At 30.5% G+C, this 26,353-nt stretch overlaps 1 protein-coding gene across 1 annotated transcript in view; it reads right to left on the reverse strand.

The window, feature by feature from the left end:
- Positions 1-26,353, reverse strand: part of LOC132949232 (nephrin-like) — a 354,694-nt gene that overhangs the window by 119,657 nt on the left and 208,684 nt on the right. The window contains exon 4 of the mRNA XM_061020012.1: positions 13,706-13,816. Coding sequence (XP_060875995.1) covers positions 13,706-13,816 — 111 coding nt within the window. The remainder of the gene's footprint in view (positions 1-13,705; positions 13,817-26,353) is intronic.

The following is a 26,353-nucleotide window of genomic DNA, read 5'->3' on the forward strand; positions in this document are numbered from 1 at the left end:
ACGAGTTTATTCCCTAGAGATAAAGATAATATATTTATGGACTAATACTTTTTAAATATATAATATGTAAAAAATAAATGTATAATACGTATAATCGTTCACAATTGGTTTTTTTTTTTTTACATAATTAATAAGTATCTTAAATCACACTATATTTTTTAAATGCATAAACTTTTTAATTGTTTCTATCGCAGTTTGTTTTTAGTTTAAAAAATTCATTCTTTGCAGGTCTGATCCCAGTCTGGTATCGCAAGCACGTAATTTTACATCCCTTCCGGTTTATGTCATATCGTCATATTACTATTCCGAACCGAACAAATTCTGCAATGTGTATCAATCTACGAGTTACACCTTGTTCTCGCTTTCAAAGCTTAACCTGACCTGCCACCGGAAATATACTCCATCAAATAGATGAATATTAGTAACTTTATTTTAATTATCATAAAACGCATAATGTTTGTACACTTATAAACTGAACAGACTACAGAAACCGTTACGTGTGTTGACATGTCTGCACTACTCCGACTGGAACCATATCCTCAATTAGAATCATAAATAATTATGTTATCACTACAAAGAAACAAAATAATAATAATAATCATAATAATGGATTTAAACGTAACATATTGTTGTTTTCTTCTTCTCCGCCAAAATCACCACGTCTCGCAAACATGGACAAAAAAAAAAAAAAAATCAACTGTTCATAACGGACAATTGGTTTCATGCTCCTATCACAGAAGACAAATATTTTTGACGATAGTATTCATATCAGAAACTAACCATAAACTTCAAATTATGGTCAACCTAACACCAGCACTAGTACCTACACAAAACACATTTTACTTAAATTGATTAAAGGCGTCCTCAACTACAAGTTCCTAAGAGACAAGTTTGAGGATATCATCGGCCTGGACAGTTTCTGTTGCCACTTCTACTCATCTTAAAATTCAAATAGGCATCCCCGGTAACTATAGGAAAATAGTCCTTTATCTAAGACAGTGTTTCCCAACCTTTTTACCACCACGGACCACTTCGACAATATTTTATAGGTCGCGAACCACCTCAATTTTATGCAAACTAAGACTTTTTTTTTGCTCATTAACAAGAATACACAAAATTTATCGAAAAATGTCAATTTTTATTATTTTACTGTGCTATTATAAATAATTATTAAACTTTACTAATAATTTACTTGGTGTGAATTTTGTGGCTGCATTTCTTTGACAAGTTTTTCAATTCTCGGATGAATGTTGCTAATTGCTAAACGCATGTCGTCACTTACGTCCAAGCGATTCCTCTGTTTATTTTTGATCACGAGTAGACTGGAAAATCCTTGTTCACATAAATACTAGTAAATAACGTAAGGCAATTTCCCGTAGTTGAATATGTAATGTTGCCCTTCTGCACCAAAATTCCTCAAGGTTCATACCAGAATCAAACATATTTTTGCAGTCAGAGTCATTTTGCAGTTCGATGACAGCTTCTTGAAGATATTCTGGGGCTTCTTCAACTTTTGCACAAAAAGGGTTTCGAATTATTTTTTGAACACTGTTGACTTCGTTCCATTCCGGAAAGTAGCGAGTAAATTCAGATTTTATTTTTCCAGATGTTTTTTTTTATGTCATGTTGAATTTCGATTAAAATATCAGCATATTGATCGTCGTTTATAAGAGTTTGGAAAGTCTGAAATGCTGAATAATTATTATTCTCTATTTTATTCATCCATATTCATTTGCATACAAATGCGCGAATTTTATCCTCAAAAATAAAAATATTTGCTCTAAATTCCAAGGTTTTGTGTCCCGAACCTTGAAGTTGCAAATTAAGGTTATTTAAGTGCTCAAAAATATCTACTAAATAAGCAAGTTGTAATTCAAATTTCAAATCACTAAACTTTTCAAGTAACTCTGAATACTTCTCGTTTAAAAATATTTTCATTTCCTCTTTTAATTCATACAACCGTTTTAGCATATTTTGAAAGCCAGCGAACCTCTGTATGAAAAAGTAATGTGTCGTATTCGGAGTCCAATTCAACACAAAGTTTTTTGAAAAAACGTGTGTTAAGTGCTTTGCTTTTCACAAAATTCACTAAAAGCTGTAGCTTTGCTGGTTTCAAAGCATCGTTACTAAGCACAATAGTACATATCACACATTGAAGTCTTATTTCTCGATTTACTTCAATTTCAGTGAATCCATATTTAATATAACTATCATCATATTTCCTCTTTCATGACATATTCTTGACTAAGTCCGACTAGGTTTCAAAAAAATAACACTTAAAAAAACCAAACTATAAACTTTTAATTTCTTTAAAAAACGTACTGCGTGGTAATCAAACGAATAACGAGTGCATACTGAATCAATATCCATAACAGTTATTTGTCGGTACTCATAAAGTATAAATAATATATAAGCAACGATGTTTGCAATTGACATGATCATTATCGGCCGCGATAATAGAATAATTTATTACTCTGATACCTACACACTTATAAAAGTGGAAAATAACTATCGGTCGTCGGCAGAAAAAACGATAAGATAACCGTATATTACGGTGAAATAAAATATTTTTCGCTGTTTAAAAAAAAAAAAAAATAATTTTTAATAGAAAACGAAGAAAGGTACCGCGGACCATCGGTTGGGAAACACTGATCTAAGATAATTCGAATTACACCTCAGGTATATCAGACAATCGACTATAATCTGATAAGCTTCCGAGAGTTGTTATCAGAAACCTCCATCCATCCACTCTAGAGGCTGATATCGCATCAGCAATAGAGTTAATAGGTCAAACAGTGGGAAAGGTTGCCAATATCAAGCACAAGCAAAAACAATATCCCCACTACCCTTCTTATTTGTTGATATCCCAAATGAAAGCGATAGTGATATTTTACCATCACATCTCTATTACACATGATAAGATAAAAGTAGTACAACCCTACAAAATGTGACAATCACTACTGTTAAAAATTGTCAAATCTATTGCTGTACCCGAAATTACATCCATTCGTATAATATATAGAATGTGAGGAAATTCACACATCCACTTTCTGCTCAAAATCACCGGATCTTGTTATTTTTATTTGATATTATGTTTACCTACACAGAGTTTTTATAATTTTTTTTGTATAATGGTACTCAATAACAAAAGATGAGTATAAGTGGCAAATTGTATATAATTTTAGTATTTTACGAATGTGTGTGAATAATCCATTTAAAGTTTTTTTCATATTATCTGTTTGCGCCTATTACACCGGTTTCTATAGGAAATTAAATATTATACACCATACTATTCCACATGTTATATTGTATGACTATTAATTATGTAGTCGGTTGATTTTGTGGTTTTTTACCCATAAATGTTATGGACCATTTAATCTAAAATGTGTATGTAATTTACATTTGATTGCATCTAGAATCTGTGTTTAGGGTCCTATTATAAAGATAACATCTGTAGACAAAACGTTGAAAAACGTACACAATCTCGTCGTAGCGCCCTTGAAAATAAAGTCTATAAAAATAAAAGTCCATATATACATTTTTTTAAATAAACGTCACTGAACATTTTGCGACTTTATGTGCATGTGTGCGTGTAAAACAAAATAAAATATTATATATAGGTACAATGTACATCGTTGAATCCATGTGGGGATCGACTATTATACAAGTTTATCCGTTTTTAAATTTAATTTAATATTTTTTTTTCCTTTTCCATTTAAACACTGGACATTTTTTTAACCACTACATTCTCTCGTGTTTAACTTTTTAATTGAATTTAACAAGTATAAACCAAAAAATCCGGAACAAAAAATATATATTAAATTAAATATAATATTTACATGATACTCTGGGGCGAATTCGGTTCATTCCTAATCGTGTTATTATATTATGATAGTCAGACAGTGATAATTTTAAGTTTAACAATAATAATCTCCTTTATTGTACATATTAATTGACCTCTGCGAATTGTAAGCATACAATTAAATGAGTGCGACCCTTTTAATGACAATGTAATCCTATAAGTTGTTCCAATAAAATATTTAAATTAAAACATAAAATTTTTTTTTATGAAACTAAAATATTGATTTAAACGATTTTTTCACGGGTCAATCATCGCATTGAGTACCTTGAACGTTGATTGATAATATATTTTTTGAGATTAAAAGGATGATAATAATTATCGTTTGTTCACAAAAAAATTGATTACTAAATATAGTATTTTTACTTAAATGTATGAACAACATACAATTTTTAATAATATAATATATTTATTGTATATTCTATCTATACACTATCATTTTATTGTTATTTCCTAGATATTTTTAGTTTTAAGCAAATATTCTATATTATATCCTAGGCATAAATAATATGTATTTGTTTTTTGATTAATATTCGTTTTAATTCAACGAAGTCTTTATTTATGAACATTTATATGTGTTTATGAAAATTGACAATTTGCAATACCAGGTTTAAATAGTACTTTATCATATTTTATGATCTGATGTCTAACATGAAACAATATAGATGAACATATCATATAATATAACCTAACAAAATTATAAACACAACATTTTTTTATATTCAATAATAAAAAGTGGGAAATTATGTGTAATGATAAACCATTGGATACGAAACAAAATTCTGAACGAAGTTGGTCTCTATCCTATATTACTAAGTTTATTTTACTATTAGTAACAATGTATAAATACTTTGAATAGGCAATAGATCCAGATAATAGATTAAATAATGTATATACATGGAAAATCTCAACGCGTATAGTAAAATATAATAATATACGTGCGAATTTAAATGTCAGAGAGGAAGTGATTTTGTTTTGTATATTGGCAACGATACTGAATTTAACGTTGGTAAAGACAGAGACAATCGAAATTTCAATATTTTATAACCGATGGGAGAAACAGTTCTGATGGACTTCGTAGGTATTTGTATGTTCTTTGACCAACCATAAATAAATATGTTATCTTCATAAATCGAAAAATGTAGAAAATGTCTAATAATTTATAAATTATCCATGGATTATAGATGTCTCAAAAAGAGCCAACATAATTTGAAAATTCTGTTATGTCTATGAAATAAAAATGTAAATATTTTATGAATATTCAAATTATTTATACTTAGTTATTTTTTTTATTAAAAAAATTATTTATACAAAAGCTGATGCGATTTCTTCAATAACTTGTGTTGTGCAAATATTCTTATTTATCCCTTCTATTTTGTTGATTATTTTTCCTAAGTATTAAGAAAAAATAAAAGATCTGACAATTGACATGAAAATATCAACTAGATTATATATTTGTTACCAGAAACTACCCTCAATGTTGCAAATTAAAAAAATTATCTGCTCAAAAGTATAATGACTTACACAAATAAACAAACATAGCATTATAAAACAAATAATTCTCTTGCTTCACTCAGAATCAAAAACAGAGTGTAAATCATGTGCATTAGATAAATTATTAAAAATTATAAATAAAAGCAGAACGTTTGAAAAAAGTTATTTTAATTGAAAAAAGTTTAATGGGATTTTTAATCTAAATGATTAATTTTCTGTTTAAATTTATGAAAATGTTTTAATCAGAATTAAACTTTTGATATAACATGGTGGCTTTGACATTAAATTAGAAATTATTTTTTCGATTAAATACTAATTTTCATTAAATAAAAATCACTCAACAATTTTTCATTAAAAAGATAAACATCACTAATTTATATTATAACACTTCTTATTATTACCTTTTTATAGCGGAAAAACATGGTTATTGTAATAGATATTATATACATTGATTTTGAATATATCACGGAATTACCGTAGCAGAATATACTATTATTATAGTTTTGCAATTGTATTATTTAAAAATTGTTGCCATATAATCTGTGATAGGTATTACTAAGCCATTTTAAGAAATAAGTAGGTGTTTTTTTTTTTTCATCAAGGATATACATATAGTATATAGAATATGACAATGAACTATTCCTAAGCATTTCATACATTGCAATCATTAACAACAATCTAACAACATTTTAGTGTTTTCTTAAAATAACAATATTTAAACGTTTGGAAAGTTCATAATGTCATGATATATCTTTAATTTCCAGAATAATTTCTAATGACAATCGACAAAAGTTCATATGAACCATACGGATTACGAAATTCAATCTACCGAAACTATAGAGAACTCGTTCCTCTGCTCCGACCAATTTAAATACATGTGTATACCTATAACAAACCATTTAACGATATCTGATCATTAGGTGGTTATAGGTACAGTACGTGAGTGTTTAGCTTAAACGATGCTACAAACGAATACCTACACAAAAGGAGGGGTTGTGTGTGTCAGTAAAAGAAAAAGTGAGGAAGTGGATGGAGCCGAAGGAAGGAAATAAAGCTTGTATATGGATTATACACCTATAAAATATATGTGAGCGCCTCGGGAAGTTATACCTACCTATACGAGAACGAATATGCAGACACTGCGAACTAACGAAATAGAAAGGTTTGTTTTTAAAATAAAAAGAAAATTATAGAAAATCGTTTGCGTCGGAAATTCGTAAGACCTCTACATGCAGTTTTTACGATTATATGCCTACGGGCTATAACAAATTACTTTAACATATTACAATATATATCTATGCCTACTATGCTAAATGTTATGACGTGTGCATGGGTGATGGGTATGTTCACATTTTGTAAACTAAACTCAAAAGTTAAATTTTAACAAACAATAAACAATTTCTACGGTAATTTATTTAATTTCCATCTTTACAAAACCGAACTAATCTACACATAGCCGTTATAAAAGGAGGCGGTACAGACGAAAACTGTGATGATTCACGTGCATTATCGCCACCACTTGTGTGTGTGTGTGTGTGTATTTACTCATAACCCATACGGTACAAATAGTATTTTATGTATACAGTTTAAGGGTTAGTGGTGGCGTGGTGGTGTCTGCCGTTTGCAGATGTGGGAGTACTTTTTGATATTATGTCGTCACCTACGGTCGACATCATCTTCCGTACAGCCGCCATCATAACCCAAGTGGTGTTCCATAATAAGTTTCAAATATTATGAAAACCAATAAGTTTCATTTTGTTTGGATTGAAGTAGCGATATAAACTAGGGCCGATGACGGTGGCTAAAAATATGCAACAATTGTTTGACGTAATAAAATAATATAACTATACTGTGAGTACCACCGAAGACCAATAAATATTTTCCAAATAATTTGGATAACAACTTATTTAATATGTACACGCACTGGATCGGAAAGTTAATAGTGTCATAAAACTGTAATACTTATCATGACCACAAAACCGACATTATTTTATATTATAATGATATTAAGTTCTATCATACAGAAGACGTTAGTAAGGAAGTTTTATATAGGTAGGTAAGTATAAAACAATGTATCGTCATTAAATGAACATTTCTTTTAATTTCTTCGAGTAAAATATAATTTAAAAAATCATACTATGGGACATAATATTAATATTGATTCATATACCTACTTGTTAAATATCATATTAAGTACCTATCTACTCCATAAAGATAAGTACTACATTTATACTAATATTAAATTGTTTTAATCAGTGGAAATTTGATTAAAAAAAAAAAAAAACAATAGAAAGTGCAGACTTCAACATTAAATAAAATATTGTTTTTATTAAAATAAAAGTTGAGAGACACTGCGTAATATTACAAAATATAATGAACTTAACATTTAATTATTATGTTCTCTTTTGTATGTACATATCAAAATATTATTCTTGAAAAAATGTCGATATGATTACATTTACTCATAACTGATTATTACGTCAACAACAAAAAAAAATTTTAAAGTTCCATGAAAACATAATTTTAAGGATATCACGGAACTAAGAAACTAACCACACTAAATTTGGTATAGGCAGTGTTATGTTAACTGTTGAGATACGTAATACCCCATTATTTATAAGTATTTTAATATAAAAAAAAGGTTGGCAAGTGGATGTTGCTCTGCTGTACAATAGGTTACAAATGGGTCACTGTTAAGGATTGTGTCAAATTTGAATTCAATGATATAACATCATTGTATACGATTCTGAGCGAAAACGGTCAGTCAGTCTATGATATTACTAAGTATATTTTTTGATATTATTGTGAATAAAGTAATTTATATATTTACCTATTTATGTGGAACCTTGGTTTAAATGTTCAATTCTTAGCTATACAAGTTGAACATTTTATACATTTTTAACTACAAAATAATTTTTAAAATTTAAATTTTATACATTTTGTCAAAATTCGAACTTTAAATGCTTAAAAAAAAATTTGTGCCTATGTATTTTTAATATTTTTCAGCTGATTTTAAAAAACTATATTATGAGCATTTAGTTACATTTTTCACGCTTTTTGACCCAACAAATAACATTTTATTGACACTTATAGAAAAAAAAACTAAACAAATTGAAAATTGAAAATGTCTGTAAATAGCTCGAAATGAGGCATATATTTTAAAAATGTTATCAAGTGTAGGAATCGATAAAATAAATATATGGTGTAAATTTCAAGTATCTGCGGTTCTATCTGCAGTTACACCAAAAATCAAAATCGAAATTGTCGAAAACCGATGTTGGGTAAAACTACTGTTTTTCCTTAATTTTTGTTTTGTTTTTCCCTGCGCTATTGAAAACTATTGAGAATTTCAAATGTTGACCTCTCGAATGGTGCAATAAATTAATTTATGTTAATTTCCTTAACATCCATAGATTCTAATATTGTTTTCCAATTGAATTCTCCAAGAACCGCTCTTTAAGATTATGTACAAATTAAAATTATTATCCTTGAGTAGCACCAGCATATAATTGTCGGAATTAAAAAAGATTTATTATAGTATATTATGTTGATGTAAACGATACACTTATCTGACACGATATTGTTATCTTATTCCTTTATTATAGTACACGATTCCTTGAGACAATCTTAGGAACGTTTAATATCCTCTTGAAGGGAATTACCATTTAAGACCGGTGGGAGTCTCTTAAGTCTTGCACAATTAAAGTAATTAAATAATTTACAGTTATTTGTAATTATCATGATGTTAATAATTTACCAAGAAAATTTGTTTAATCGGAAAAAAATAATGGCATTAACAATTTATTCTAAAGAATATAAATAGGTATACCCGTTATAAGATACTGAGTTTATAATATAAGTACCTATTAGTATATCTTGGTGATTTATCATTTTAGTGATTATATTATATGAGATTACAAACTACAAAATAATAATCTAAAATATAATTTGCGAGTCTTAGTATATATTTTTGGTTTTTTATCAGTACACATTTATCCACACCCATTAAAATAATTTTTAATTTGAATTTATTTTGTATCCAAAATATACATAATATTATTTTGTATATATGCTTAAAAAACTGTGTAACCAACAAATCAATAAATCAATGCTGTCTGTATACATAAATTATGAAATTGTTTTGATTTCTGGAGCTGCATCGAAAACTGATCTGATTATATACACTCTTGAAGAAGACAGAGTGAACAACGCTTGTATTTGATCAGAATGAATCTGCAATCTTAAATATGAATTTCTAATACGTAATTTGTAGAATTATGTAATTATGCCGATTGAGGTATTTCACAGAAAATCAATCTAAAACAATGATTTCTACTGCATAATGTAGCTGAATATGTATAAATATATAAGATGCATATTATAGTATACATTTTAATTAAGTCACTAAATTATTTACAATTATGTTCTTGTATTAAGTTGAATCAATAATATTGCTATGATTGTATAGTTTTTGCCTATGAAACATTTTTAATACATATTCTTTATGAACATCATTATCGTATAAATGCATTAAGTATACAATATATATTTAAAGAAACAATGGCAATGATAGAAATAAAATGAATATAATTGAGTGAGAAATCTCACAGTTGAGAAACCTTAATTGAATCAACTTAATTTACATGAGTGGGTCCCTAGGCCAATTCCGGTTTAGGCATCTTTCCAGTTTGTCCGGGGGTGTTTTGGATGAAACAGTCTTGAGAGGGGTTTGAGTTAAATTGAAGGTGATAAATTGAGACAGTTTAGTCTATTGTTTTTATATATATTTTTTAAGAATATATTTTAAAAATCACGGAGAACTGATGATGATAAGGAGGCATATTGAGTTCAAAGAAATTTAAAATATCTCATACTTAGGAACCGTTAGTCATAGTTTATATATAATATAGTAGTTGAACTATCATACACGAACAACAAAAGGAAAAAGAAAAAAAAACAAAGAGCCGAGTATCGGTTTATTCCAATTGGATTTACTTTTTATTTTCACAAAGCAGCAACGTATTTTAGAAGAGCACACACGAGCTTTTGATTTTTCATTACAACAGAACACAACAAACTTTACACCGGGTTTTCACATTACATTAATCTCTTGGTAAACGTCTGCGGACCAGGAATAAAAAAAAATACTAAAAATAAACCTACGTGTACCGTCTACGTATAATCGATCACTTGGACGGGTGGAGGTCCCAAACTTTTCGTATAACAAAACCTAATAGGAAATAATATAAGAAGGAAGAAAACATAATAATACTAACCTATACCTATCAACCTCCTCTACTTTACCTGCACTGTTGTATTCCAAATGGAAAATCTGAACCAATATAAATTGTATGTAATATAATTGTGAATCAATAATAACCTCAATACAATCAAAATTATTTAATTGCTTTCAAACAATGATACCATACATATGTGTAAATATATTATAATGTGTCCACGTGAATATCGTAACGGTGTTTAATTTATATTATTTTCACTATAATCTATATGTATGCATTATGTACAGTATACACCTGAAATCTATATATTATGTAATAGGTATATTGTGCTTCCCTGAGTAATGTGAAAATTAAAATATTATACAATACCCATAGCTATAATAATATCATAATATTTATTACTTTATTAGGTTTCGAACATATTACATCATAATGAAACATTTTTAGTTACTATAGTTTATATCATTATTGTGGGTATTGTATAATTTATTTTTGCAATGAATTTATTATTAACCATTTATTACTTTTGAATGATTAAATCATATTTATTTTAAACGAGCACAGTTATTTAAATAAGAATGATATGATTCGTGTGATTTATATTGCCACAGTGCCTTATAATATTATAATATAAATATTTGTTAAGAAAAAAATCAATAAATGGCTGTTGGTGTTTCACGGTATATGCAAAATATAATATTATCATATTATTATTTAATAGGTACTGTGCAATATGCACGGTGATTGATGGTCATTATTATTTTTTTATTTAGATTAAAGTAATTTGAAATTGGTTTACTCGTAAAAATGTATTGGTGGTCGAGTGAAATTCAAATAAACTTTTATCAATTCATTGAAAATATATATAGGAACTATGCAAAAGTTAATTGACGAATACCGATGGTAATTTTCTTAAATATCGTTATTGAAAAATAATATTTTTTTTTCTTAACTGATTTTTATTCTCTACTAGCAAACAATCATTTGTTAGGGTCAAATGACGTCAGTCTAAAATCTAAGTTGGACTTTATAATGTACACTCTTCAAATACGACGAAACATGGGCGAATGGGGTGACTCGTCCATAAACATAAACCATAACTTTAATTTTGGAAATTATACTGTAAATAAATATGCCTATATTTCCAAATCAAAGTTTTCCTGATGCAATTATTTTTTATTAATATGTCAACTATTTCAAAAAAATACCTTTGTCTGGTGATAATTTAATTTAATATACGAAAATAATATATAAATCGGTTTATCATCCAACATTTTGAATTCCTGAAAACCCAATTCTAAATCAATAACATACTATAGTAAGTATGTACTAAATACAATACCTACCTTGTATTCAACGTCAATATTTTCATTGATCAGAAGCAATAATATAGCAAACGAGTAAGTCTAACGAATTATTTCATTAATTTATTAGTGCAGTGTATATATTTTATAGTGTTAAATATTCAGTGAATGTATACAGTAATTGAGTAGGTATATAACCGTAGGTATACCAACTACAGATATAGTTGTTAGGTTCATAACTTCAGTAAGTTCCTAATTGTTGGCAAACAGCTTTAAGTTTAAATAAACATATAGATAGTTGTATTAAGAGTCGTATAATTCACTACCGTGAATTTCACATGACCATGTTCGTATATGTATATAATTATAGAGAAAATTCGATGATATATACTATATAGGATAGAAACCCTGCAGTAGTTATATATGTATAGGTGAATAGATTGTCGAATAAATGCGTAGAAATGTTTAGGACACAAAACCAACCCTCAATGCCTAATAGAGAAATTGTAAAACTGTTATTATTCGAATCTTGTATGCACTATAATTTACATACAAATTTCATGAACGATTCAGAAAAATAACTGTTGCGGATATGTGAAACTTAGTGGTTATACAGGGGGTGAAAATGTTGTTTGGCCAAAGGCGCAATGAACTAAGCAACAGGATAGAGACAATGGTAGGTTTGATATTTTTAATTATAAACTATATATTTTGGTACCTATAGTAATAATGTGCTCAATATTTTAAGCTATGCATTGAACAATTTTTTCGCGTCTAATACATTATCAACCGTCTAAATAAGTCCAATACTAATAATTTTAGTAGTCATTGAAATATACTTCAATAATAGTATTTTCTTAACATAAGTGCATACAATAAGTTTATTCTATAGTTATTTATACAAACAGTTAAATGTATATCTCAAGTCATCTCAAAAACATATACTCATCGGAAATTCTACAAGTTTTGCCAATTAATATAAGTAGATACTTTTAAACGATATAATATGTAACTAACGAATTTAAATACATAAACAGCCGACACTGCCAACAGATACATCATAAAGTATTAATAACTATAACTTTAAAATGACAAAAAACGAAGGACATCCGCTCAATTTATCATTATTCATTCACACTTTTACACAACAATTTATTTTTCGAATCCTTCATATTGTGATGGTTATATTGTATTTGATTTAATTAATCTTAAAGTGTAAACGAAACGATATTATAGTGAATCCGTATCTCATTCACGAAACCAGAGTTCAAATTAATTTTCAAGTTCACTTGAAAGTTGTTTATTCGATACGTCGAGTCGTCGGTATATAAGTATAGAAGAAAATAAAAACGAAAGCGAAACAATACTGCAACGTTTGCGTCATCGGCGATGAAATATTTAAACTTTTCCACGTAGGTATATATACAACGTGGGAACTTCTTTCCAATTTTTATTATCATCCATCTCTCGACATATTCATATCGTAGCAAAATCAAAAATTAGGTAAACAACACAGCTTATCTGAAATTATCTATATCTGAAATTCCGAGATGTCTTATACTATACTATGTAAACGTTGATTTTTACCCAGCAGTGATTATATTTGTATACCATGGAATCGTTTTTAGACGTCAACAATGCTACCGACTATAATAATTGTCGACATGCAGTTTATATTATTATTATTATTATTATTATTATTATTATTCAAGTTCAACCTGCATAATAATATCGTAATATTTTTTTAACTGTCGTGCACGATGTTTTACCGTTTTAGTGTACTACGGGTGGGGAAAACAATCACTTACCGCCCATGACGCGACAAATGAGAGCAATGCCGTCGCCCTCGTCGAGTGGACCGACCGTCATGTTCAACTGCCTTCCCAACCTGTCAAACACCTCCGGATCATTTGGCGGCACTGAAACAAAATAGCGCAAAAACCATTAATCAACTATTAGATCGCGAAGTCATTATTAAATGTAATATTATTATTATTATCATGCGTACCTACACCTATTATAATATTTCGGTGTAATCATTATTTTGGGATGACGATATATTATTACAAAGACACGCGTAAACGACGAATGAGCCCGTCGGTCGTAAATAATAAACGCACACGTCTCTCCTATTATCATCATCCGACAACGCCAAAAACCGACGGAAATCGATGCGGTGGACCCAAGTGTCGGCGGCAGGCAGGGTGGTGGTGCACGACCACTAGATTTAGGGGATGACGGTTACGAGTACGAGGGTTGTGTGGGTGGGGGCCGCCGTAGACACGACAATTGTTCGACTATTGTGTGTCCGCACGGCTTCCCTTTCCGGCCATATCTTGGACCGGAGCTATTATATACATATTATTTCCACAAAGCCAACTTCCACGCTACCGTCACCACCAACACTATACTAGCACGCTATCAACCTCACCGCTGCACTTCCCCACCGTATAACCACAGCGACGACGACGACGACGACGACGATGAATGCCACTATACCTTTTATAACGATATATACCTATTATATATATATCACCAACCACCGCACCCGTGGTATTTACCATGTTTCGAACAATGTTCTGCAGCCGTTCTTTCTCTCTATCACTAAATATATATATATATATACTCGACAACATTCGTGTACCGTTCGGATGGAAAATCATTGTTGCGCGATCGCGGACCAATGAACCTAATCAACTGGCAGCGGTATAGTGCCGACCCTGCAGTGGACGGCCCGGGAAAACGGCGTGCACACAATTTATATATATATATACATTTTCCTTTTAGCGGAACAATTTGCACCGGTCATTTGTAGTGCGCGGCCGAAGCTCTTCCGGCAGAAAAAAAATTACAAATGGACTTGGCCGCCTCCATAGTTGGTTAACAATAACGCGTGCCCTACGACGCGCAATTTGTCGATGCCCCTCATCACCGCTAGCACCGGCCGCCAGGAAGCTTGTACAATCGTCAACGCCGACTTTTGTATTACCCAAAAGCTGCAGCTGTCCGAATGCACATACTACTTACGCCACAATCGGCGTGTATACACGGTCCAGTGTTTCGGACCTATTGTAATTAGAACAGAGAAACCGTTTAAGGTCGAATAATCCTCTCGTCTGCGTCCGACCGTTACACTACGATACGACACTCGAAGTACGATCTTCTAATAATATATTGTATGAATAGTACGCCTGTATGTGCTGCAGAATGTTTAAAAATGTAGTTTAAGACGATATTAAATCTAGTGCGATTTACAAAAATGAATTCTATTCGAATGATTTTTCAATGGGAATAGACAATCGATTGATCATTGTATTTTCTAATATACAGAATGTAATTGATATTCGTTTTTCATAGTAAAAGAAAACATGAGTATTTTATGCAGGCAATCAAATGAATAGGTACCTATACAATTGTAAAAGTTATGAGACCTGCGCGTCAACTCGAATAAAACTAAAACTGCATTATAGTGGATGGCTTTTGGGATACTCGATGGACAACTCTGAGGTATGGAAAAGAGCAATGGATTACACTTCAGTACACATAATTCACATAATATTATTAATATTATACTCGATTTACAATAATTAATACTAAACATTAAAACCAAAACGATTGTGCGCACTTAATTCAAGCGAGAATATTAGGCCGTTGAACACTGCGGGACACAATTATTATTATAATAAACGTATATAGGTAGGCTCCTACTCATTATAATATAGTGTGGAGTATGGTTTAAGTACTTGTCTGTACACAGTCTTATAATAGTTATAACACACAATACTACAATATAATAATATTGTTATGACGACAATTTCTATGATAAATGGCGCGTGTTATCTACCCGAATTCGTCTTGAAACCAAGGTATGCGCGTGAAACTATAGTAATATATTCGGTTGCTTATTAACATTATCCGAGATTAGTGCATGTTTTATACAAATGCATTAGTGTATTACACTAGTATACGGTATACATTTCAAACAATATTAGTGTGTATAGTGATGTTGTCCTAATAATTATGTAATAAGTGTGTGCGGTACGCATTATTAGTATACGTTGATACGCGTTTCAAACGACTGTATATTATTTATGTAATGGTTAGTCAGGTCATAAATATTGAAACATTCGAATAACATTACTAGTCTTGGAAATAAATACAGCGACCTAGATGGTCTTCAGCTGGTGTCTTAGTATTTCGATACCTACCATTTATCATTTGTCACCCCACCTCTCCAGTAAATATTATATGCAAACAAAGCCGTATCCGTGTGGAGGGGGTTAGGGTTCAGACCCCCCTCAAAGTTAACAAACTAAATATGAAATTTTAAAATTTGCTAGTCAAAAAACATATTTATACTCTAAAACCCTCCCCCCCCCCAAAAAAAAAAAATCTTTTGTTGGCTACGGCCAAAGACTTATCATATAGTATGCTGACATTTCTTGGCTGGCAGTAAGGTTGGATTACGTTTCCAGAACATTTTTGCTTTTGGTAATGTCTTATATGTATTAAGAATCAATTAGGTACCTAATTTATGTTAAAGTTTTAAAAATGATGAGATTTTATAGAACAATCAACCTGCAGGAGCACTCTGTCAAAGTAATTTACCGATTGGTTATAATTTTACCGGTGGTAAATAGAATTAGCTGTTCGACCACAGTGATCATATTCTAGATTATTGAATGCCACGGGAAAAAACACCGAAAAATTACGAAAACCACTAAAAATGGGATTTTAATTTCTAACGCTTTGTTAGAAACGAATAATAAATAATAACAATATAAAATATCCAGACTGACAAACCGTCTCCGCTCAGAATCCTTTTTCTGATACAATGATATTATATCATTGAATTTAAGTTTAATATAATCCATTATACAATGACCCACTTGTAACCTACTGTACATTAGAGTGACATCCACTTACCCGCTTTTTTTTATAATGATTTGTATATAATATAATATCTAAATTCAGGGTTATGTACACATGTATAATATGCATTAATAAATAATTATAATATCATCATACAAATAAAAAGAAAATGTGAAAAATCCCGTCAATGTCAATTATTATTATGGTTTGGAATTAATATTTAACACATAATTCTCCCCTGCAAAAAGTATAAAATGCGCAAATATGTAGCACGAATTTATTTTGTCGAAAAAGCTCATAAATAACAATAATGCAATAAAAAAAACAGAATTTTTAAAACGAACACTTGTTCTGATAAGTAAAAAGTGCCACGTGGATTACTCAGAATTTCATTTTTTTTTTATTCATGCGAATATAATATATAGCCTCACTATAAAATGTCAATACAATTATATTTAACGAGTCCGTCAATAGGAAAAAAAAATAATAAAAAAAACCGTACAGGAATTGTTCGAATACCGTTGTACTGTTTTTTTCTCATTTGTCTAATTGAAAAATATTTTGTCAGTGGATGAGATATATTCGGGAGAGTGGAGTCTATACCCACAGCACCATTCTAGTGTATATATAGCTTTACAACGAAATTCCTCAGTTATTTTCCGACACCGAGAACGAAGGAATATTCAATTACTTTCCACGAGCGTCGAAAGAAATCACTTCTTTCACACCCGTCACACTTCGTCGTCACGTCATGCTAGCAGTCAGAAAGTCTCGTAAATAATAAGTCGTCCCATAGGTTTTGATTTAATATTTTTAATTACACGGGTATACGGTACATATTTTGCAGTGTTTGGAAAAGTGGCAGTAAAATATGTATTTGTATTTGTACTTAATATAATGTAACACGAAAATAAGCCCTTTGAATGACGTGCGCTAAAATTAAATTCCGAGAAGGGAAAAAAATTGTTTTAACAGATTTAATAAAATAATTTTCCATTTTTATAAACAACTTAAATGGAAATAAAAAAAAATACAATATAAATTGTTACTTTAGAACCTACCCATAAATTAAATGTATTTATATGTACCTACACGTATCGAAATTCAACATAACAATTGATGTCGGGCTACATAGATGTTTTTGAATAAATTGGTACCATCCTATAATTTAAAAAGTTTACTGAAGTGGAAATTATTAATATAATTAATATTATATATTTTCCAGATTTGATGATTTTTATATAAAAAAGTAAATATTATATGCGGTGCTTAAAATCTTAAATGTTCATATAGTATCGTAAATGTCAAAAATTTGCAAAACAAGTTCGGCTGTACTATGTATATCATGTGGCTCACGGATATCTCCCACTTAGATTGTTCACGATTGCCCAACAATAATAATATGTAAATGCTGCAAGTTGCAAGTCATGTATAACACGTGAAAAAGTCACGCTGAACCAACAACGTCACCTATTATCGTCGTAATATTAAAACGATAAAATAATAGCTATATAATATACCACGTACCTAAAGTCATTAATACCATTGAAATATTACCTATTAAACTATCATAATATTCTACAATTCAGCGGCATGAGTGTGGACCAACTAAACTGTGATATATTATATACTATGAGTAGGTATTGCAAATGTATACCACAAAGACAATGATTATAGTCTACTATAAATTCTAGGTATAAAACATTCAATAAACCCTTGGCCAACATTTCTTACGAAAATCGTCGCGATGTCATAATCAACAGGCTGAGCATAGGGCATATACAAGGGCTACATTATGAGACAAGAAGAAACGGATAAATGCTTAACTATTGTGGAGAAGCTCTAACCGTGAAACATCTGCTACTCTATACTGTCGCAACTATGCAGAAAAATCTTAAATATACCTGAATACATATATATGAAACATTAGAACCTGACCTAGAAAATATCAACATCGCCATACAATTCTAAAAAATATTAAATTACTAAATTATATGATTCTATCTAATTTTTCTCTTTTTTTTTCAACTTGTAGGTAATATTATAATACAAACGGGTAATAATAGTCTAATGTTTCTATTGCAAAATGTCATACTGTCATAATATATTTTAGTCTCATGGTGTAAACTTATAAATTATATAAATATTTGAAGCCAATAACCTTAGTAGTTGAGACTCTAATAAATAATAATAGTAATAAAAAAAAAAAAAAATGTTAAGTGGATTTTGTGTTATATAACATTCGATGAGTATAAGTAGTCGATGGATTGAAGTGGTCAATACTTAATAGCTTATAACATTATAAGGACATTTTTCCATTGTAATTATTATTGGTTTATTGCAGTGTTTCAAAATAAATATTAATTTTTTAATATATAACGATTCTGTTTTGAGCAAAAAAATAATATCTACTTGAAAAATTTATTTATAATCGAAATTATTATATATTTTTATTAAAATTCAGTGGCGAATATAGGTTTTTGTCTTGGTGGGGATTTGAATTTATCTAAAGCTCACAAATTCAACGGGTGAGCACTCTCCAAACACAAAGTTGCACTCGTGATAACATTTTAAACTCAAAATACGTTGTGAATATATTTTACATAATCCATCGCCTGAGAGATTAAAATATATGTTTTGCTATAAAACAAAATATAATACTTATATTTTGCCACGCTTAACAAATCACAGTAGGTACCTACCTAATCCCAAAGTGTTAATTGTTCGTAAATCGTATTTTAAATGTTGTCAAGTTATTCAAATTAAAAAAAACTCGTTTTAAAGATTTACTTAGATGTGATGCTCATAAACTAACTTTCACTCACAAAAGTTAAAAATTCAATTTTTTTTGCCAATTACTTTTTATTAATAGGTATATTAAAATGGATCTGCCCCTTTTACTTTATGGATTTTTAAAGGAAAAATGTTGGGAGTACTAAAGTATTATACACAGATAGTTACTTCTTAAATAATCACAGTTGTTCGCAAAATTAACATAGAAAATGTATTAGGTATCTCATTTTATTTAAAAAGTAAAAAGGCGATTGAGTATAAAAATGTAATTAGTAAGACGTATGGTTTTGATTTACACATAATAGTATTATAAATAAATGTTTCTTTAAATATTATTAGTTCTTACTTTATTATAATATTATTAAAACATAATCATGGTAATTTACATCTACAACTATAAACCCTACTTTTTATTTTTTTTTTTTTTTAATTGATTTATTTATTGTTGGCTTTGTATCATAGTTATTTTCTTAGTCCGTTGACGTATCAATAAGGCCAACCCATTCAGTTTGTTCTTACGCTTGCGAGATCGTTTGAATAGTTAGGCTATAGGTATTGTAACTACAATATTATAGTGTATTCTAGACAACGGAAAAGTTAAGATTCATTTTGAACACCATACACCGAATATTAAATAACGAATTGAACAAAGTTTGAGTCATATAGAGTTAGTACATTTAACGGGCAACTCAAAATCCACCAAAAATTTCGGAGTATATTAAGATTGATATGTAGACGGTTTCTGTGAAGTTTATACGCTGTGCAATAAGTGGTTAAAAACAATAACTATATAAATGTGAAATGAAAATCTTTGTACAGGGTAACTCTGAAACTACTTATCAGATCTTCATGATTTTTTTTTTTTAACGAAAGAGTATATCACGGAGAAGGTTTCAAAAGAAAAAATTTTAGGAAAATCCACCGGAAAAGTTGGAAATTTCGATGTCAAAAAAAAAAACAGTAACGTCATCTGTCCAGAAAAAAATAAACTAAATAATAAAAAATGTAGTTTATTGTTGCAAATTAAAATATTAATAGAGTATTATATTATATTGGTTTCTATTGGTTAATTGGGCATGTTTGTTGATTTGTATTATTATTTTTTGTCAATATATATAATATAATTGAATGTTTGTGTGTAGATTAGATCTTTGGGAAGAAGATAGGCTAATTTGAAAATGGTTAAAATTGGTTTTTTTATTAATCTGATTTTAGTATGGTTAGATTAGGATTTTGTATTAATTGATTATATTAATCCACCATAGGTAGAATATGACAAAGTTGGTAAAAGTTTTATACTATAGAGTTAAATCATACACTTACGTGCAAACAGCATGGTATCCGCGATCTACCACAGGTAGATTGCCTACCTGATAATATACTGCTGCGAATCAGAATTTTTATTCTGGGCAACGGAAAAGTTAAGATTAATTTTGAACACCATACACCGAATATTAAATAACGAATTGAACAAAGTTTGAGTCACATAGAGTTAGTACATTTAACGGGCAACGATGTGCACAGGTTCAGCTATTAAAATATAATATTTATGTTAATATTAAAAATAACAAATACTGTTAACAAAAGATAAATACAAATTCCAAACAACAAATATCCATCCTAATATTTTGTAGAGGTGTGTTTATTGACATAAAATATAAACAACATTAATCATTTGAGAAATTATATTTACTCAATACTACAGTATAATGACGTGTTTAAAATATAGGGACAATAGTTGGTTTATTTTAAAATGTTTTATTCAAAATCATTATAGTTACAAATAATATATCAATGTTACTAACATAATATGTATACACCCAAAATATTTGAGAGGCCTAAGATGAACACAATATATTCAACATAACATATTATTATGGTTATAATATAATATAATATATTATCTTGCAGAGATACTAAGAAATAAGACTGTTATAAAACTAAATAGGCCTAATGGCCAATATACGGCTCACAGTCACACTGACATAATCAAGATTATTTAAAATGAAATTAGAAAAGAATTTATTTAACAACAAAATTACATTTTTAAAAAAGTCTATTTAGTTATAAATTATGAGATAAAAAGTGTATTGTGATATTATAATTTATTTAAAATGTTGATCTATAGATGTGTATTTCTTAACTATATAGAAAATACATTTTTTTTATTTCTATATTTCTATAAAATAATAACTTGCAGGCATGGCAAGATTTTAAAGCTGATGCAAAAAAAAAACAAGCACAGCTTAACAAAAGCTTAAAAGGTACCGGTGGAGGGCCATCAACTGCTAGGCCACTAGATAAGTTTAGTGAAACTGTGGTTGGCGTAATAAGAGAAGTACCAATCTCTGGCGACCCTTTAATCGCAGAGTCAAAGGTTTCATTTGATTTTGGTGATGAATCAAATATGTAATAAATCTAAATGAAACGGAAATCAAACATAATATTATTTACTAAATATTTATATTTTAGAAAATCTATAATAGTATCTACTGTGAACATTGTGAACACAGAATTTGAACAATCTTCTTCAAATAACAATGCTTTAGATACTGTACGGGCCGGGAACAAACAATAATAGGCCGTGGTGCCCGGTCACCAAATTACTTCGCACGCTCACTCACACACCGACCGACCTGTGTGTAGTGGTGTTATGCTCAACTAGCATTGGTCGGGTTCGCCGCGCAAATACTATTATATTTATTTGAAAAAAAAAAAGGATTTGCGTTTAGGATTGCGTTTGAGTTTGGAATTGATAAGTATTGTAGTCACGATAATGATATGACGACTTCTCCGTATCTATTGGTTTGTCCAAAACTGTGTCAGTTATGTCGTATCGTCGTCGTACCGGCCACCGTGTTACGATTCGACCAACAATTTTGGATCGATTTCTGGCAGTTTATAATAGTACTATATATTTATTACCTACCTATATATTATTTGCACGCAATCTATACACCGTACGAATCCAATCGAACAGACTACATGCTAGATACACATATCTATGACGTCAACACGACTTCTATCGCTGCGGCACAGTGTCCGAGTACAACTACAACATAAACATACTATAAATGTGAAAATAATATAATATATTATGATGTCGACGTGTAAAATTCGCATGAGTGCCTCGGCCGTGGGCTTGTTGCCATAGAGAAATCCGCCGAAAACAAAAATAATAGAAACGAAATCCCGGCAACTGTGATACGGAGCGTCTGTTCGTGACGTCCCGTGTCGTAAATACCAATGCGTTGTGTATTGTTATGATTCGTTTATTATATAACCAATAAGTAATGTTTATAATGATCGGGGCAAGTTATCCCGGGCCGCGCGGCAGGCTTAAGGAAGCGGCCGCGGCGGGCGGGTTCGGGCCTGAAGAGGCGCGAGCAAAACAATAGTCGGGACTTGCCTATACGTTTCGTAGAAGTAATACAATAATAGGGGAGAGTAGAAACCGTCCGTGCACGGACTCGAGCAAGTCGTGTGGGTTCGGTTCTTCCTCGCGGCGAAACTCGAAATAGCTCGCCGTAGGGGGAAACGTGGTACTACTTGTCGGCTTGCTGAATAGTCGATTGGCCAAGTTACGTCGCGAAGTCGGTTCCCGGCGTGTCTTGGTATTCGTCCAACGGTGTGACTGGACTCGATTGAACGGGTGGACTGTCAGTAATGGATCGCCGGAGTATAATTATATTATACGCTGCCGTCGGTGGGTCAATCAGGTCCCGGTGTGGCGGCTATCCGTTGTCGTCGATCGCTGGATGTACACGGTAGGCTTGGCGTCGTCGGTCCGTGAAGTGGCGCTTATTAGCCAGGTATGCCGGGTACTGTTGAGTCTCGGCGGTATCGGGCGATCACGTTAGATCGGTGCGTTCAGGGTGCGTCGTCGTGGACTGGTTAGGTCGGATCAGCTTCGCCGGTGTCGTTCAGGTCGGTGTTGCTGCTGCGTTGATAGTCTTCGGGTCTTCAGGTCTTCGGGTCTTCTATAGTGCTTGTTGACTTGTAGAAGATATGTTGAAGACTGGTGTGGTGGAATGATTTGACCGGTGAACTGTCCCGGTATATATACTATTTGTTTCCCTTTGTTGTCCTGTGATTGGTCGAGGATGGTTGCTTTGATAAGCAATAACCACACCTCGACCCGTTGGTGTTCGCTTTGTTGATGTGGTTCTTGCTTGTTATTTCCGTGAAATTTTCCTGTTGGTAAACTACTTATTCTAATATGTCGCGTCTATTACTTGTGTCGCATTATGTTGCCATACTGTTGTGTTTGGTGGTCCTGAAGAGGACCATTTTAATACAGTGACGGTTTATCCCGTTACAACTGGCATCGTAGAACGTAGGGGATATTATTGTTATACTTTATTGACGTCATAATGAGATAATGCCAAGGTATTAGATGCTTATACTGTAATAATATGTACCTACCTATGTAATTAAAAATGTAATTCCACAGCGCTATTCGTTAGGTAAGACATGCGACAAGCTCGTAGCCAATAGTATCCAATTAATAAATTTTATCTTCTGTGTTTGTCGTAATAACGTCCTATAAGTCCCGCAGTCAGCGAATGAGTGGGTAACATCGTCACGGATGGCAGCATATTACGATGTCCGCATATGTCCGCGATATACAAGACTTCATTCATCGTAAATCAAGAGTCATGAACATGTTTTATCTTATCGCAATTTTATGTAAAAATCTATTTTATCATATACTTATTACAAAATATCATTTAGATTTGGTTATAGTGCTTGGTAAAATATTATTGATATGTTATTATGTTCACTATTCACGGAGTTAGTTATAAGTGGTATAACCATCTTACTTTGACTCAGTAGTTTTACATACACAATTTGTCAAAATATAATCACGTCCGTAATATTATTATATTATTTTCGTTTTGTACTTTGTAGTTAAAATTTGCTGTCTATTTATTATAATATAGGCACAAGAACATATAAGTTATTATCAGTATTAACACATTTTTTTTTAAGAATTCGCAATACTATTTGTTTGTCTTGACTATTAAGTGTAATCATGTTCACACCAGTATTGTAAAATATACTATGAATAGGAAATAGTAAAAAGATATAAGTATCGTGTATATGGTTGAAGAAGGATATAATTGACAGTATAGTAATGTATATTGACACACTTTACAATACATTTATTTAAAATTAAACATTTTTAAATTTACAATTTACATTCAAATAATTTATATTTTTGTACGGTATAATAATTTTAGATCTATCTATGAATATATTATCATTTTTCTTAATTTTTTTTTTGTAATTATAGGTACATAAAAAAATATACTTAAATTAATAAATGACAATGCAATAATAGATAAATAATTTCTATAGGTACCTAAAAAATCTTCACGTGTTCAACTAAAACCATTTTTTTTAAATTAATAAATAATTTAATTTAAAATTATTAATTTAACATGGGTCTATTATTCTATGAATATTTTATCGACTTAAGCCCTAAATATTTCAGTATTATTGGACATTAAGTATGAACGAAAACCAAATATATTCCCTTTGATTTTATACACAACTAGTACCTCGTATGAACGTCATGCATTTATAGCCCAAGATGTCTAAGCTAACCTATAGCGATAGTGTGGCTTAGACGTATAATTTTCAAATAGAGTCAAAATGACGCTTTCCGTAGGTACCAATTTCATCACACATGTAGAGCTTCCATTATTCAACCAAATTTGTTAGTAAACATTCTCAAAGCATTCCTAAGGAAATATAATTAAGCTAAATTAAGGCAGATGGAATGTAACACTCAAAGTAACATCTTAAAAATGTATTTTTCATCATCGATAGAAAGCTAAAAGGATTTTAGTACTAGCGTATTACATCATCTATTTTGTAAAAACAATATGATGATATTATATTTTGAGTGCATATTATAGGTATTTGTAATGAAAATATTAGTATTTGTGTACTGCAACGACATAAATATATTATGGGTCATGTACACCTATTATATGTTAGTACCTATCTACTGTAATAAAAAATCTTGGACTCCGAATACAATTTTTTTCTAAACTCAACGCTTGTCCAAAAAAAATACAATTTTGGCCACGGTTGCACCGACCGACCGTTTTTGTGTAGGACCGTAAGTTATATCGGTTTGCATCACAGAATAAGCCTCGTGGTTACTACGTGACTTCGAGGAAGCTCACGGCCTACGGCCGGATAATGAGTTTATCGCATCACATAATAATTATTATAAATACATTTGGAGGGTGCTCACCTCAAAGTTTCCTTGACCCAAAACATGTTGTGAAGTACACAAATACGTGTGTGGCGGGAACGGCCTGTGGGTTTCGGAACACCCCCCCCCCCCCCTTAACGGCATGTATAATACAGTGACTGCAATTTATCGAAATTTCGCGCATAAATATCGTATTATATTATTATTCTAAGATGTTATTAAACGATAAGCTGAATGCGTTTATGACAATACAAACTTCAGTTTTTCAAATAGGAATCCTCCTCTTCAATTTTAATTATTGAGCAGATATTTTTTTGAGAATTTTGATGTTTCTAAACCTAAATTTGAACGAGTATAGTTCTTTAGTTATATAAGTTTGTGTACTAAGAATAATACCTATGTCTATAGTTAGGTTAGGTAGATATGAGGCTTAGATGACTTGATAATGTTTATAATTACTATTGATTTATCAATATACATAATTTGTAAACACGATCCAAGTATAAAAAAATAATTATTACATTAATTATAATAACATTATTTTTAAAAATATGGTTTTTAG

Source organism: Metopolophium dirhodum, chromosome 7 (genome assembly GCF_019925205.1).
Source record: "Metopolophium dirhodum isolate CAU chromosome 7, ASM1992520v1, whole genome shotgun sequence".
In the NCBI taxonomy this organism is placed as follows: Eukaryota; Metazoa; Arthropoda; class Insecta; order Hemiptera; family Aphididae; genus Metopolophium; species Metopolophium dirhodum.